Here is a 16,789-nt window from a genome sequence, read left to right as displayed (position 1 = left end):
GTTTTTTTTACCTGACATTATGTAATTTTTGCTGCTATAGTAGTTCCAGACACATCGGGGTACGGAGACTAAGAGGAAAAAACGTGTAAGACCATGGGCACTGAATTAAGGTATAGAGCAGGTGGTTAATTTTCAAACTCAAATGTATTTTGTGTTTTATCGTCAAGCTACGTTTCATTATTGATTGGACAGAATAAAATTATTAAAATAACGATGTGTCTTTTGCATTTTTCGCAAAAATATGAAATTTCTCACGACTCAATCCACGATATACACTCAGATTGATTATTAAACATTTAATCAATCAACAGATAATCAATCGGAGCGGGCTTATTACATAGCGACCTGCATAGATCGATCAATTTACAATTCAACATTTATCTGTATAAATAAATATTCCTATTACAGATTCACCTTTAACAATATTAAATAATGAGCAGCGTAGATCAATGAAATTTCAATTCAACATATTTTTGTAAATACTGAAGGGAACTGAGCATTTTTTGAACTGATATTCCTTAGAGATTCACCTTTAACAATATTGTAATTTGCAAGGTATTCTTATTTAGCTAAATTGACGCAATGAGACATTCATTTTCAGAGCCATTTAAAAAACGAAAACAAACCAACTAAGAGTAATTTACAAGCAAGGGTATTTCCGTTCAAAATAACCCGAACTCTGTTATTTATATTCGTTCAGCATCTTATTATTAACTTACTGTATAAGGCTACGAAGTTGGATATTTTCTGTAATATGCAAATACAAAATTTATGTTTGCCAACCAAAACGTCTTGTAAATGTAACAGTTACACTTTTTTAAAAGGGTTTAGGTGATATAATATTCGTTTTGAAACAAATTTTAATGTAACAGTAAAACTTTTAATATTAAAAACATTTAGGTGATATAATATTAGTTTTAAAACAAGTTTTAATGTAACAGTAACACTTTTTAAAAAAGGTTTAGTTAATGTAATTTTCCTTTTAAAACAAGTTTTAACGTAATCTACGGAATTATTTTAATATTAAAGTTATCTGTATTGCGTCACAGGCCTGTGCCGAGGAGAACATTTCCACGTCATATGGTTTTAGAAATCTAATATCCCGATTCAATTTATTCTACAAAACCATATTCTGATGTCATTTTAAAATAACAGAAATTGCAATATTTCTGGAACCTGTATAATATTTATTTGAATATTCGCCTATTTCTAAGAGATGAAGTGAACTCCGACACACTGCCTGGTATCACAAACTTCTTTCCAAGAATGGCATCAGAGTTTTGTATTATGACTTTTCTATTGCTTATTTCCAGTTGAATCTGTGGAAGGGAGGATGGGTACATTTTGCAACAGAACATGCCGAATTTAAAACTCTACAGAGTAAGCCGGTTTCGCTGACAAAACCCCCTAATCATTCCGGAGCATATGGTCTTAATTGAGTGTCAACGCAACTGAAGGTTGCATATTATATAGAAATTGGACATATTATGTACTTTGAATTCGAAGACAAAAGAATGATGTATCAGAATTTACCTTATTACAGTCAATGACTCAAACCCTTTCTTCATCATCTGCATTCAAGTTTAATCTATACTGGGTGTCATATAGATATTGTGGGAGGAGTTATATTTTATAGATCATATTGATTGACAACCTAGTTATAAACATGAATTTATTTAACTAAATATTAATAACCGAAGTTTTAAAAATATGGGTTATAATATATGTTCTAGTACTGAAATGGGTCTTATGTGATCTTGAAGGAGCCTTTTTGTTGATAAACTAGAATTGTTATATAAGCAATAATTCAAAATTCACGGAACAAAAACAAAAATCCCAATAAATGAACAGCAAAATAAACCAATTTCAAAATGTTCAAAGTAAGAACAAAAGAAAAATTTTAAAGTTTAAAACGGATTGATTTTCAGGTACAGTTAAGACAACTTCGCACATGAAGTGTGTTATATAAACAGTTCATTGTGAATGAAAAAAGATCAATTTATTACAGAAAACTCACACAAAATTAGTTGTAAAAGGGTTTTTTTTCTAGATTGACTAACAAATAGCATGATATGGATCCGTTTCATCTTTGCGAACAGATGCAACAGTGACCTCGGTGTCGTTGAAATTACTCCTGGACCATGATCGAACTCAAAATCAAAAACATCGTGTTCATCACATCCATGCTAACCAGGGTAACATATATGTCGAAGCACAGCAGAAAGAGGTCCACACATAATTTTTTGGAATGGCTTCACCTGCTCAACCCCCTATTCCATCCACCCCTGTGAAATTGAAACAATGTGTTTATAGCAAAATTAAGATGACTTCTGCTGATTGCATTGGACCTACTATCTACGCGAGGATGTTTAGATTAAAATATGTAAATCACATTATCTCAACTGTTAATTACAAGCAATCAAAGGGCGGTAAGACAAATATTATTGTCTAATAGAAATTCATGAAATACTCTTCAGATTAAACACTATAAGCTTTGATATTTTAACTTTAAAATTAAATCCTGGCCATCTTTGCATTAACTTGTTTGCTAATTTGAAACCATTCGGGTTTGTATTCGTCTTTGTAAAATTAATACAATCTGCGCACAGAGAGCTAGATCTCCGCCATATCCAAAAATTAGGGTACTATTTTGGAATGTGGTTCTACTCCGCCATGCACACACAGACTAAATAAACCCTTTCAATTTTATTAAATTGAAGGGGAAAAACACTTCTCAAAATTCTTGAAGTATGCTTAGTGTTTTCGACTAAAATCGTCGATTTGGGAATTAAAATATTGATCAACTAGCCCAGTGTCTGTTCTTAAGCGTAAGCATAGTATGTTTTACAAATATATGCACAAAATATATGCTAAGAATTTTTTAATCTTTTTCTTTTGCATGTTAAATTGACTCGATTACTATGAAGATATGCAAAGAGAAAAACGATAAAATGGGGCACATTAATGGTTTTAAAGCGTGGAGAGACCTGATCCAAGGGTTCCTTCCCCTCATGGATCTATCACTTTCAGATCTAAACCTTTATCAACATGCGGATGGAAGCACATTAGGCTTAACACTTGTTTGCTTTAATCACATAATATCTAGTGTTTATATGTATATCATTATCTACAGTAGCAGTACGTTAAGTAAATTTCACCTAATCAAATAATCTACAGCATAATGTAAACGTTGTGTCTAGCAGCCAAAGTAAACCAGCATCTATGAAGATAAAGGACCAAGGGTTTTCGCCAATATCTATTGTAAGATTATTATGGTGTTGCCATTTATTAATCTGACACTTGGTTAGTTGACAGGTAGAACTATATTTTATAACACTTTATAACTAAAGTAGTGAGAGAATTATCAGCTAGCTGGCGAGAAAATCTTCATTTAACCTTCACGCCTAGAAAACATTAAATACGTCATGTTCTCTGTTGTGAGGTTACCGTGTATAGCAAACTCAAAGGAAAATCAATACTGTTATCAATTTATCATTAATATATTTCTGACTCTGTGTAATATGGCTAATAATAATAGTTTGATATTTTATAACTCCAAAATCCCAATAAAATAACATACAGTACAGTCAACATTTCCGACCAAGCGTCAAAGGGGGGGGGGAAATTTTGCTATAGAGAGAGAGAAAAAAATGGGGTTTAACGCCCACTCGACACAAACTAGGTCATTTCGGGACTAACATATGGTTCAATTTTATTTCAATAATTCGTTAGCAGTGGGAGGAAACCGGAGGACCCAGAGATAACCCACGAGATTGGACAGACGACCCTATCCTTGTCACGTGCAACCGGGGAAACAAAACCACGTCAGTTGACTCAATGACAGACCTAATGATACGCTCGGCGGTGTGCTATTTAATGTTCATGAAATATAAAAAGTTATATATTGTTTTATTGTATTTTTCTTACCCTGTCTTTCAGAAATCTTGCATATAACCAACTGTTCTCTACCATGCATGGGGGCTCCGTGTTTGTTTGGCCCTCAGTCCTTGATCCCAATGCCCCGGTATGTCCATTCATCTGTTAAATACGCGTTGAATTTAAATGACGCCTTTTAAATGACACATGATCTTGGGAATCCGAAAATGTGTATAAGAAAATAATAGTGAATAGGCCTATGTCTGATATCCCGAAACAGGCCCCTGAGAACCATACCGTGTTCTGAAATGTTAATACAATAAATAACAACGGGCGCCATAGAGAACCCTTGGGTACTCCAGCATGGATAAACTTTAATAGTATATATTTCATATGCACAGTATTGCTTTCTTTTAACAATTAGCAACTTCACGTGAAAATGTAACCTTCACATTTTTTACAACAAAACACAGCACAATAACGGCTATAACTACTTCTATGTTATTTAATAACGATGTTTCGTAACACACACGTCACATTTTCAAGTTAAAATCTATCATATCAATAATTGACAGAAACTACATGACGAATGGTCGTCGAAACTCTTTCCAGATTTTATAACTTACAATGTATTCGTTACTTCATTTCAATGACAAAAAGAGATAAGGTTGCATTTTTCCATTGTAATTTATTTATTCAAAAAAAGATGAAAGGGACAAAGGAAATAATATATATTGAATAATTAATCTTCGTGGAGGAAAATGTTTTTGAATACTAATCTATTAAGATAAAATAACTAAAAAAAAATACAAGTGGGAAATTACTTAACATTGTTAGGCATTGATAAGACGAACAGTAGTTTGAAACACAAATAATTAAATCAAAGATTTCAGAAAAAGTTTGAGATCATTAATAATGTGGAGGACTGAAAGCTAATCCCTCTGATTTTATTTGAGTATTTGTATAATAAAAGCAAGGTAATCTGTTAAAGGATATGACTTGCATCGCTACGCGCCAGGGGAACATTCTTAAAACTCAAATTATCGGTGGGAAAGTCTCTTATCAAATGTTTAAAGAATTAAGGTGTTCAAGTTTAGATTAAAAGACGACATACACAGACATTGATCACGTTTTCTTCAAGTTTAATAAAAGTCATACTGAGTTGAATTCAAAATTATTTTAAAAATAAATATTAGGTTTTCGGAATCGCTGAACTCATATCTGAACAACGTAATGTCCTATGATCGAAATAAACGACAGTACGGTTCTCAAACCCGACATTATAGCTAAGTTAAGGAGATCATGGAAAAAATATAGTAATGTAAAAACATTTGTATCAAGGACAACCAAACCAAAGATATTCTTCCTCTTGTATTCTTATAAGAACATAAGTTATACACGGTCAAACACAATCAACTATCAGACCATCGTCAGTTGAAAGCAAATGTTTCTAAAAGCTAACTGGTGATCATATATTGGTATTGTCCAGCCTCACATATTTGTCGCTTAAATCACTGGAATACTCGCAATCGGTATGAACCTTGACAGTAACGAATCTTGACCTAATACATAACCAGAAATACATCAGGGCGGCCATCTTGAATAATTAAATTTCCCTAGGGTGGCATCATCTGGATTCTGAATCTACACATATCGAAGATTTATAATCCACCGAAACCCTATATTTCAATGTATTACACACCTTTTTAGGGAACTTTATGAGTTCTCGCCAAAATGATCCCCAATTTTGAATTTGGCCGCCTAGTGGAATTAACCTTCACTTTTAGGAGGAATATCTAAGCTCGTTGGATTCAGTAGGTCGAATTCTTATAGAACTCACCTTCAAACTGAGGTCCGAGAGAATCTGTCACAAATTTTACCCCACTAAATAACCAGAAAATGCCACACCTGTTTCGGAATTTGAATGATCAAATTTTAATTTGATAAATGTAAGAAGAAATGCAAAGCATAATGTATAAATGAATGAAATAAAATTGGATTCAACGTCTTACTGTCAGGGTATCTTTAAACTGCTGAATGATATAGTATGTAAGGAACCTCGCTTTTTCGTCCCATTCGAAGGACTAAACGCGTATCCTGGCCTGAACCCCCGCCCGCCTGCACCACTTTCAGGGAAAAACTAGGCTTGAAAATCTCGAGGAACTGTCCGATTAATAGTCGGACTTCCTTGTTAGTTATTAACCTCACGGGGCAACTGTGTCTGGGTGCATAAACAAAGACAATGCAAAACATAAAAAGACAAATGTAAGCGAAAAAAAAATACTATATAAAAAACAATTATTGACTACGCATGGGTTTATCATATGAGATTTATTCACGAATGAACACGCGTGAGGAAATGATAATACATTCTAAATTTGTGAATAATAAACTGAAATATAATAGTGATAATAAAAAATAAGAAAATATGTTTTATGTTTGTGGTTGCTATTAGCTGATAACCTTTTTACAGAGAAATATTGATATTTAATATAAACGACTGTTCACAGATAGCAAATATGACACATTCATGACAAGTGTCTAATTTACAATGGAATGTTCTTCTGTCAAAATTCAAGTCGTCGTGAGATGAATCTCTTTAAAAACTTAGGACATTCCACCAACTCTAATGTAACTAATCTACACAAAAAGCTTTCTCACACTTCAAAGACAACAAGTGGTGGGGTTTAAAACGTCGGTGGTTTTATATTAATCCCATGTCTATTATTTTATTTTGATAAATGTTTTCAAATGTCATATTTTGTAAATAGAACGATCTGGTGAAATACTGATGAGCCGATATTATGGTTTCTTTGTGTATCATGTTGGAAATTTCTCTTTGTATTTTTTTTTGGAATGAAAACGGCGGCACTGTGATTGTGGCGCCTGCTCACTAACCAAGGGGTTCTTACCAGTTCTAGACTGTGTTTTATATTTCTTGTGGAGCTCAGTGTGGCTCTGGATCGCTAACCAGAAGTTTCCGGGGTTTGGGCATGGTACTGTCCCGAGAAGTTCCTTTGGGATTTCCAGCCAGGTTACCCGTAGCCATTTGTGCAGGACAGAACTTTACAGAAGGTCTGTGGCAAGGAAAGGCGTCTTGTTGTTCGCATAGTATGTCTCAGTTGAGTAAGACTTTAAAACCCATTTCATTTCATATATCCACACCAAGAAAATGCCTCAATTATATAATGGCGATAAATCTTTGCTTGCTACTCGTCCGATTTTTGAAGTTTTGACAAGATTGTTTATTGTCGCAGCAACGATACTTGTTAATCGAGGCTAAGCCTCGATTCACCAGCTTTAAATTAACTCACTAAAGGGCGATCGTGTTTCAATCCGTTTAAATCTTTGCCACCAGATTATCTAAGGAGTTGATTATATGCTTGTCATATGAATAAATGTCTAAATAATAGTTTTGAAGCCAAAATAAAGACCTGCAATAGGCAGATTTAGCTCTTACATAATGCATTATTTGTAAATCAACGACGTAATATACTGGACTATGGTTCCGATTTATAATGCATGCAAAAGTGTGCCGCAAGGTTCTGTTCTTCATCCGTTACTAAATCTAATTCATGCAAATAACCATTTTTTTTATGTCTGCATCATGTCCCTGTTATGTTTATGAATTGTCCAAAGTTTCATTAAGTGCTTGTATCAACTAGAAATGGTTCCACTACTGATGTCTTCCGCCTTACCCCAGCCACAGTAGTGGCTCGTCCCTATAGAGTTCCTTTGCGCAAGTTTTTAGTGAAATCACTACAAAAAAGGTTACTGGCCTATAGCTCCCTTAATTTACACACAAACTGACCCAAAACAGTAGTGCACATAGCTTAACATATAATAAATCAATTCCTATTGAAATAAAGGTGAAGCCTTACCGCATAATTATATGATTTGATGAAACCCAACTGCTACGCGAAATTTCAACTGCCGGCTGGTGTCATGGCGGATTGTGTAATACGTCATTACAAGAAACATCGTTATGCAAATGTAGAACGCATAACCACGAAGAAAAACTGTTCGGTAACTATTTTAGTGGTCCAGTCTTCACTATTTGTCAAAGAAATAATTATTCCAATACAAACTGTAATGATATGTGTTGACAATTGTGCGTTTGAACCTATTTGAACTTGCGTAAGGACTGTATCAATTGTAACGTTAAACACACAGTTTAACGTTACAAGTATAGTAACTAGTATCAACTAGAGGGAACACCAATATTGTTGCACACTGTACTGGAAAGTGGGTTTGATTATTGTTCTTCTAGAATATCAAGTACTGCCACTGACGCATTAATGACTTTTGAGATTTTGTCTTTGGCATGCGTATTGTTCTAATAAATTGTATCCCCATACATGCTTTAATTTTTTTTTATTTTTTATTTTAATTATTTATTTATTTATTTATTTTGGAATACTCGGCCAAACAAACCCGCACCTGTATCCACTCATACTAATATGATGTTCTGCAAATCGAAAATTATCTGATCCTAAACTCGTGTACATATTTTAATAATGCTGTAGTAAAACTTCCTCAACCCACCATCGTCAAACCAACGACGTTTACAGAAATGTGTTTTCTCCAAACCTTGGGAGAAATTTGTCATAAAACATAAATTTAATATCCAAAGTCCAAGAAGTGTTGTATGACAACCTGGTATAGTTTCAATTGTTCAGTTTGTATATAAATATAAATAAATATAATTTTCTTGGCAATTGTCGTCGGCAGCCATTGGTGACCAAGCGATGTTTAAGAAGGTCTAAGAACATAAAAATAAGGCATTTTTTAATATAACACATTTAATTCTATCAATGTAGTGATATTTTGAAAATAGTGATGTTTAAGACACTTTGATAATAGTGATGTTTAAGAAAATAACAAATATGTATGCAATTTTTAAAATAAATATCAAGATATTCACAGGTAAAATTGTGTAGAATACTAGTGTATATATATCAAAGTACATGTTCACTTTTTACTTAATCTGACAAAGTAATAGAGAGGCAAGACTTAATGATGACTTAAATAACAAAACAACATCATGGACAGAAATCACAAATTACACCCATTATAACTATCATCATAAAATATCAAAACTAATAATAAAAATCAATAACTATATAAAAATAAAAATATCACATATTCAATATTCCACGGAATGTCTGTTAAATAGATTTCAAATATAAGAATATCACATTGGCCTTTTGAAATACATATGAAAACATGCCAGTACAACAATGTCCTTATAAATATATTTTGGAAAAATAAATTTATAGAATCTTTTGGGTCTAATTTTTGTGTTCAAACAACTGACTATTTTATTAATATTTATTTCTTAATATTATTTAATTTTGGAAATTTTATTGATACCTTTGTTTTTCTTTGGCCAAAACAATTATCAATAACCATATTTACCCTTTAAGTTATAAGTTATGTTTTATAAAATAAATACAAGATATGCATCACACTAATAAAATATATTATAAACAAAAAACAAACACACATTTAGGATAAAACAAATACAGTTTGGTTAGAGACAGCAGTTGGGTGTGATTTAATGTAACATTAAACAGCAGTGAGTTCTTTAAGGCACTAGGAATGAAAAGGATGTAGTGCATATCAAAACTCATGTAAAATTAATAATGTTTTAAATGTCAATTAGTTCATGCACTACATTTAATTTTTCTACTTGAAGCTTTTCAAAGTTTCTATATTTTCTTGATGTGTACAATTTCATTTCATTAGGCCAAACCAATGTAATTTTATTAGTTCCTTGATAAATAATTACATTGAGTCTTGTGAACTATATTTTGTTTAAATTCCAAAACTTAAAAACTTTTAAACAGTGCAACCAAGTACTTATTGTTTTTAAATAACATTTTTTTAAAAAGAAATAATTAGCAAAATTTTTAAAAGGTGTTCCTGAATAAAAAAAAAAATCAAATTGGTTTGGTTGTATGACCTATTTTTGTAAAATTCTATGATTATGTAAATTTCCTTTATTTTTTAAACAATCATACATTTACAGTGAAGTTATAAATAAGCCACAAACTTTAGTTCTAATTTAGATCTAATCTCATGAAACCTACATTTTATATTCAAAATAATGTTCATCAAAACAATAACATTTTTTACTACAACAATTAACATACATAAATCAATGGACAATTTTGCACTAACAACAAGTGGGGACTAGATATCACAGTTTTTAATTTTAATTTTACAATTAAACTTGTCAGTAGTAAACTTATTAACACATCATTCTTTAAAAATTCTTCAGAGTAGAAAGATCTTTAAAAATTTAGATTTTATTTTTAAAAAGTGCAACATGAAACAAGATTTAATTAAGAATGGAAAATTTTTAATATAAATAAAAATGCTACCCCTTTGTTGATCTAGAATGTTATTTCAGGGCATTTCTCCTCTAAAAAGTGAAAGTAACGATATTCATAATAAATTGTAAATGGGACATATCAAAAGGATTTAACCCAGAATCAAAAAAAATAAAAATACCCTCACACCCAAGAAAGATGTCACTCTTTCTGCTTATCTAGAAGATCATTTAATCATTTGGAGACACTACACCAGATGATCATTTCTACCAGGTTTGGGTGTGTAAGCTTGTAGTATTTGGTTTAGGTGTATTAGTTTTATTTTTTTATTGAGATTAGTTACCATTATTTACAGGTTTAGGTGTGTTAGTTTTACTTTCAGGTTTAGGAGAGTTTACTTTACTTTCAGGTTTAGGTGTGTTGGCTTTACTTTCAGGTTTAGGTGTGTTGGCTTTACTTTCAGGTTTAGGTGTGTTTACTTTACTTTCAGATTTAAGTGTGTTAGCTTTACTTTCAGGTTTAGGTGTGTTAGTTTTACTTTCAGGTTTAGGTGTGTTAGTTTTACTTTCAGGCTTGGGGGTGTGAGCTTTACTTTCATGTTTATAAGGAGTATTCATTTTACTTTCAGGTTTAGGAGTGTTAGTTTTATTTTCAGCTTCTGGCGTGTCAGTTTTACTCATAGGTTTAGGGCTGTTCCTCTGGCTAGAGAATGGAGTTTTGTTAAGTGTGGGTGGAGGTGTAGCGTCCCCAGGTCGAGCGAAACTTTCATTTAGCATATCTAGATCAACATCAGGACTCGGAGCAAAAACAGATTCTTGATCGGTGATATTTTTACTCTGAAGAAGTTTTATCCAACTTGATTTCCATTTCAGCCATCTGAAAAAGAAGAAAATATTAATCTATTATAACTAGTATTTCATAATTCATACAAAAAACTTCTTACAATGTGAAGTGAGGCAATGTGATAAAAAATAAATGATATTCAAAATTATAATGATAAATTTGATGAATATATATTTAGTGAAAGTATCTTTTAAGTGAGTGAATTAATAGTAAATAAATATTTAATACTTAATTTTGCAACATTTGACAATTTACAATTACAGGCGATGTATGGTACATTTCAGATTTATGATTACATAAAGGCTGATTCCTCATATCACATGACAGTGATGTCAGTGACAAAGGCAACTATTATTTACATGCAATTGCACATAAATAAATGTTCAGCATACATGTACACTATTATCTGTGTACATATAGATTCCCTGGATTTATCGAATGTGTACAGGTTTGTTTCTGCTTTTAGTTTAACCACACAAGACAGATCAGACATGAACATTTAACAGAGTCGGTTGCCAGAATACATTTGTATTATAATTATCAATAAATAAAAAGAGAAGATCAGACAGAACAGATTGATCATTCACTAAAAGAATGTTGCTGGGGTACATACTTGAATACTTCCTTAATAAATATCTGTTGAATTTGTGCCCTGATTGAATATGATCAATACCATGCAAATACCCCCAAAATATGGACTAAACATATTTTTTTTATAATTTTATATATACTGTACATCACAGGGTATTGTTTCTGGCAACTGACACTAAAAGACAAAATTAACATCTAAAATCTAAAACTAGTAATAAAACCATTCTAATCGAAATCTAAATAAAACTAAACCAAAGAGTGTGTAATAATGTTTGTGAGATCTTTAATATGCTAATGATAAAAAAGAACATCCTTTAAATTTAATAATAAAGAAAAATATAATCAGATACATTGGTAGGCGTATTTAAAGGGGTTGACCATTTAATTACTTAATCAATCCAGCCTATTATCAATGGCAATCAAGATTAGTAATAGATCTACCACCAGTAAATTTTTGGGGGAATTTTGAATATGATTCACAATTATATCTTTATGCCCGATTTGGCATATTCCTGGTTGGATGTTTGCCAACTTGTATAGGCCATGTCCATCATATAGAGAGAAACAGCATCCATGTGATACAAACACAGCAGCTTTTGTGAAGAGATATTAAGACTGTTAGCTACTTGACATTTGAAAAATGGGTGTTGCATTTGAGTAGAAAATTTTAAATCTGAACATTCTTGTATAGCAAATAATATAATAAACCCAATAGGTATGATGGTTGATAAATTATATTTTTCTTTAAATAAAAGAATTGAGATCAAACATTTTATTTGTGATAAAATGAAAACAACACCAATACTTACCGGGTTGTAATAAATTTATTAGTAATAAACAATATTTCTAATATCACCCACATATATAGGTTATTAAAATGAATATCTATAAAATTTCATTAACTAGTAACTTTACACATCTTTTACAAGAGAGTCAATAGGTTATTAGAATTATTTTGATAGTACAGCAACACACAAGAACAAGATTACTACCACACAGAATATAGAAAAAATATCTTGTATCTACACTAAAACTTTTAACACTACCCTAAGTGTTGTGAAAATATGTGTAATCTGCACTTTATTAATAAGCACTAATCTATGATATATATATTGATATATATATATATATATATATATGGATGTATAACTACTATTCTACCATATAGAAGCTTGTAAATTTGTTAATAGTTTCACTTGTTTTATTGTGCCTTTGTTGAAGAGTTTGGCGGACTCCTAAGCTTAGAATACACATGATTATCTGGATTTGTGTGTTAATTTATTTCCTTGTCTGGATAGATGTTTTCAATTGGAATACAATATAATATATGTTGATATATATCTATATATTGACATATAACTCTAATGTAATATATGTTGTAACTGCTTGTGTACTACATAATATTTTTAGAACTGGTGATATTTTATTATGCTTTTCATTCATTACTCTAAAATGTATTGATATATACTAATACATGTATGTGGTAGAAACACCACACCACAGCTAGGGATTAGTAAATATATAGTTGTTGAAACACCACTCAAGATCAAGATTGTGACATTTTGATATATGAGTTCGAAACACTAGCTGTTCTATCTAGATGTTGTATAAAAACTGTTGTAGATATTGTAATATTTCAATATGTTGTAGAAAGAAACACTGTTGTAGATGTTGTGATATTTTGATATGATGCTGATGCAATACTCTACAAGATGTTGTGATGAAGTTCTTTAGAGTTTGTGATTTTTTGACCGATGCACTAAATCTAGATGGTGTGATATTTTAACATGCTGGAGATGCACAACTTTCAGGGTTTCATATTTTGTTCGCAGGGCAGTGTGATATTTCATTTTATTGCTGATGTTGTAATCAACATATTGTCATTCACTCATGTATCTAGCTGTTGGGAAAATATAATTAATGTGTAATTATTAGCTACAATTGAAATAAGCAAATCTTTGTTTGAAGCAATACCATTCATTTTATTTACTTTTCCGGTGGGATTTATGCAAATCACGCCTTATTATTTTAACTAACTTGATAAAAAAAAAAAAGATGCAGAAATTTATGGTAGTTTTAGTAGTTAAAATTCAATTCATGTACTAATATTTATTTCAATTTGAGAAGATACTCGTTTAGGTATAAAATATTATAAGTACGCGTTTTAATACAAATTATACAAATGTTTTGTGTAAACAACAGGAATTTCCAAACAATTTACTGAATTTACTACTTTGCATTGTTCTTATCTATAAAAATGCTCCCTATAACCTATATTACAAAATCTCAAGTGTATATTTTTTCCCTTCATATTTAAGTAGATCTAATTCCACACCAATTTGATATTCTGGTCTTCAGGGTCTTCATAAATAGTACATTGATTTTTAAATTAGTATTTTTCCCAATGAAATAAGAAGAGATTTTTTAATAAGTGTTCCTGAAGAACAGAAAATTAAATTGGTATGTAAGTGTTATGCAAGGAAAGCAACTAAAAGCAATAACTACCTGTACACATTATATATTGCCCATTTATTGACAGAACTACTAGCATCCAAACCCTTCACAAAATTATTACCATCAGGTGTATTCCTTTTCTTGAATGGTTCTATCTCAACTCTCAACTTAGCGATCTCTGCTTGTAGACCTTTCAGTTCATCAACTCTCTGAAAAATATAACACATACATTTATTTTAAACATCCAGTGCTTTTAAAATGTTTTCAGATCCCCCAAATTGGAGTCATAATTAATCACATATGGTCAATAATTATATTTTATAAATTATATTTTAATTTAGAAAATCATTTATAATTTTTATATAATATAATTAAATGTTTGTGCTCTAAATACTGAAATCCATCTAAAACATGTGGGTGTACGTTTATGATCATAAGGTCCCACATTGAGTAAAGTGGCATTGTTTCAATCCCAAGCTTGTACATGACATGGTGTAGGGTTGCTTACTCAACCTCGTCAGTTTTTGCTGTGTCCTTTGGTTTCCTCCCACTGCTAAAGATCCCTTTGCGCAAGCAAATTATTGAAATAAATTTTTTTTTACCATAAGTTAGTCCCTAAATGACCTAGTTTATGTCAAGTGAAATAAAACTCCTGTTTTCTCTCTAGCCATATAAAACTATACTTGAAAGCAAAATAACTCCACTTCAATATTTCTCTGTCCTGATTTTTGCTTCAAGTTGATATATATATATGGGCTTCTTTTGATATTATTAATAATAATATATAATAATGTTACTTACCAACTTCTGTTCTGCTTGTATTTTCATACCGAGTACAGTCTTTGTAACTTCAACACTTTCAGCAAGTCTTTTAACACTGCTATTTAACTACAATAATAACAATAACAACAATTTTTAAAACAGGCAGTTCTGTTAATTTAACTACAATAACAACGATTTGTAAAACATGTAGCTCTATTAATTTAACTACAATAACAACAATTTATAAAACCTGTAGTTCTGTTAATAACAATTTTCAAAACATGTAGTTCTGTCAACTTAACTATAATGACAATTCTTAAAACATGTTAACTTAACTACAACAATAACAAATCTTAAAACATGTATATTTGTTCCCAAAGAATAGAGAAAGTTAAGGCAATATGACTGATATAAACTTGTTTAGAAGCCATATATCCTTTCAAATCAAACCAGTGCTGAATTATATAATATTAAAAACATCTTGATTAGAATAAATACCACTGTACACATACATAAGATTAATTCAACAACAGATGGATTTTTCAGGTTGGTATTTTAATTTTCAAAATCTCAATTAATCAAGAGTTACAGTTTAAGGGACGAAAAGAATCCCATATACAATTCATTATCAGATAAGACTGTATATAAATTTATAGCTTTAAGCACCAATTTTTTTAAAATTTTTTTAATCTGTTTTGAAATATACCTACAGAGGCAAGAACCAAGTCACTACGGTTGTTGTCAACATAGTTTCAAAAGTCATACCAAAGCTTTCAACGATTATCAGATCTTGTTCTTTGATTTTCACCGGAAAGATCACAAAGGATTAATGCCAACCCTTTGTAATATACAATGCCTATTATGGAGTCTTATAATAATATGGTAATAAAGATCAAAGCATTGATTGGCTGAGGCATGCCAGTTGCCCATGGTCTTCCTAGTTTAGAGGAGAACACCACATTCGCTGTGAATTATTACTTAAAGATGCATTATGTAGGAAGAGCTAAATCTGCCCATTGCAAGTTATTTTTCTAGCTTTAAAATGTTATATTTATTATTGTTTAAACATTTATTAACATAATCAATAATGAACTCTCTGGGACTCTGATTTTAAGTAGATTAGAACATCAAGAATATTTATTAGTTTAAAACGATAAAACAGATAATCAAGACTTTATCTTGATTGTCAAGTTCCTATGCTACGATAATCAACAATCATCTATGCTACATTTTGTCAAAACTTCAAACACTCCTAACTTTGCACAAAATAAAGCAATTTGACTGAAATTTCCAAATGTATTCATTATCTATTTTATCATTGAACTCTAAAACATAGCCCACTTTTTTTTATCTACATCTTAAATAATGCATCTTTAAATTACAGCAAGGTATTGAAGACAACAGATTTGGATGTACAATGAAAAAAAGATCAATGTTCACTTTTGAAAAGCACACACAACTAAAACTTGTCTAAATGATACAGAAATTGACATCAGGAATCTATTTTCCAAAAACATTTTTAAAATACTAAAGCTTTGTCCACTGGAATCCAAAATGCAGAGGAGAATGTGTGTTGGATGGCTAAGTGGTCTCACAATTACACCTATTACAGTTGAGAATTTTACCCTAATTTTACCCTAATCTTGTATCTGGCAACGGGGGTGGGGGGTGGGGGTGCCTGGCTAACCTAATAAGATTTCAGCGGATTCTCCAGATTCTTCCCATTCCGAATAAGCATGGTGTGCAAGCGAATTATTAAAATAAAATATAGAGCTATGTTAGTCCCAAAATAGTTAAGTGTTTGTAAAGGTCCCTCTCTAACCCTCTATCTCTGCTCGGGGGTTGGATGGCCGAATGGTTAGCACGTGCGCGCTGTATCATAAGGCCTGTCATTGAGTCAACTGGCGTGGTTTTGAATCCCTGGTTGT

General features: G+C 31.4%; 1 protein-coding gene across 3 annotated transcripts in view; it reads right to left on the bottom strand.

Moving 5' to 3' along the window:
• Nucleotides 1-8,648: 8,648 nt before the first annotated feature.
• LOC126810447 (coiled-coil domain-containing protein 154) overlaps nucleotides 8,649-16,789 on the bottom strand; it is a 42,753-nt gene continuing 34,612 nt past the window's right edge. The window contains exons 16-18 of one of the 3 annotated variants that reach the window (XM_050535522.2): nucleotides 14,901-14,987; nucleotides 14,151-14,308; nucleotides 8,649-11,087 (exon numbers count right to left, since the gene is read on the bottom strand). In XM_050535522.2, the coding sequence (XP_050391479.1) occupies nucleotides 10,547-11,087; nucleotides 14,151-14,308; nucleotides 14,901-14,987 (786 nt within the window). In that variant the 3' untranslated portion in view covers nucleotides 8,649-10,546. The remainder of the gene's footprint in view (nucleotides 11,088-14,150; nucleotides 14,309-14,900; nucleotides 14,988-16,789) is intronic. The other 2 variants (XM_050535523.2, XM_050535524.2) reach the window with 2 other exon arrangements.

Source organism: Patella vulgata, chromosome 2 (genome assembly GCF_932274485.2).
Source record: "Patella vulgata chromosome 2, xgPatVulg1.2, whole genome shotgun sequence".
NCBI classification, from domain to species: domain Eukaryota; kingdom Metazoa; phylum Mollusca; class Gastropoda; family Patellidae; genus Patella; species Patella vulgata.
The sequence above is the reverse complement of the archived record's forward strand: the minus strand, read 5'-3'. Positions and strand labels throughout refer to the sequence as shown.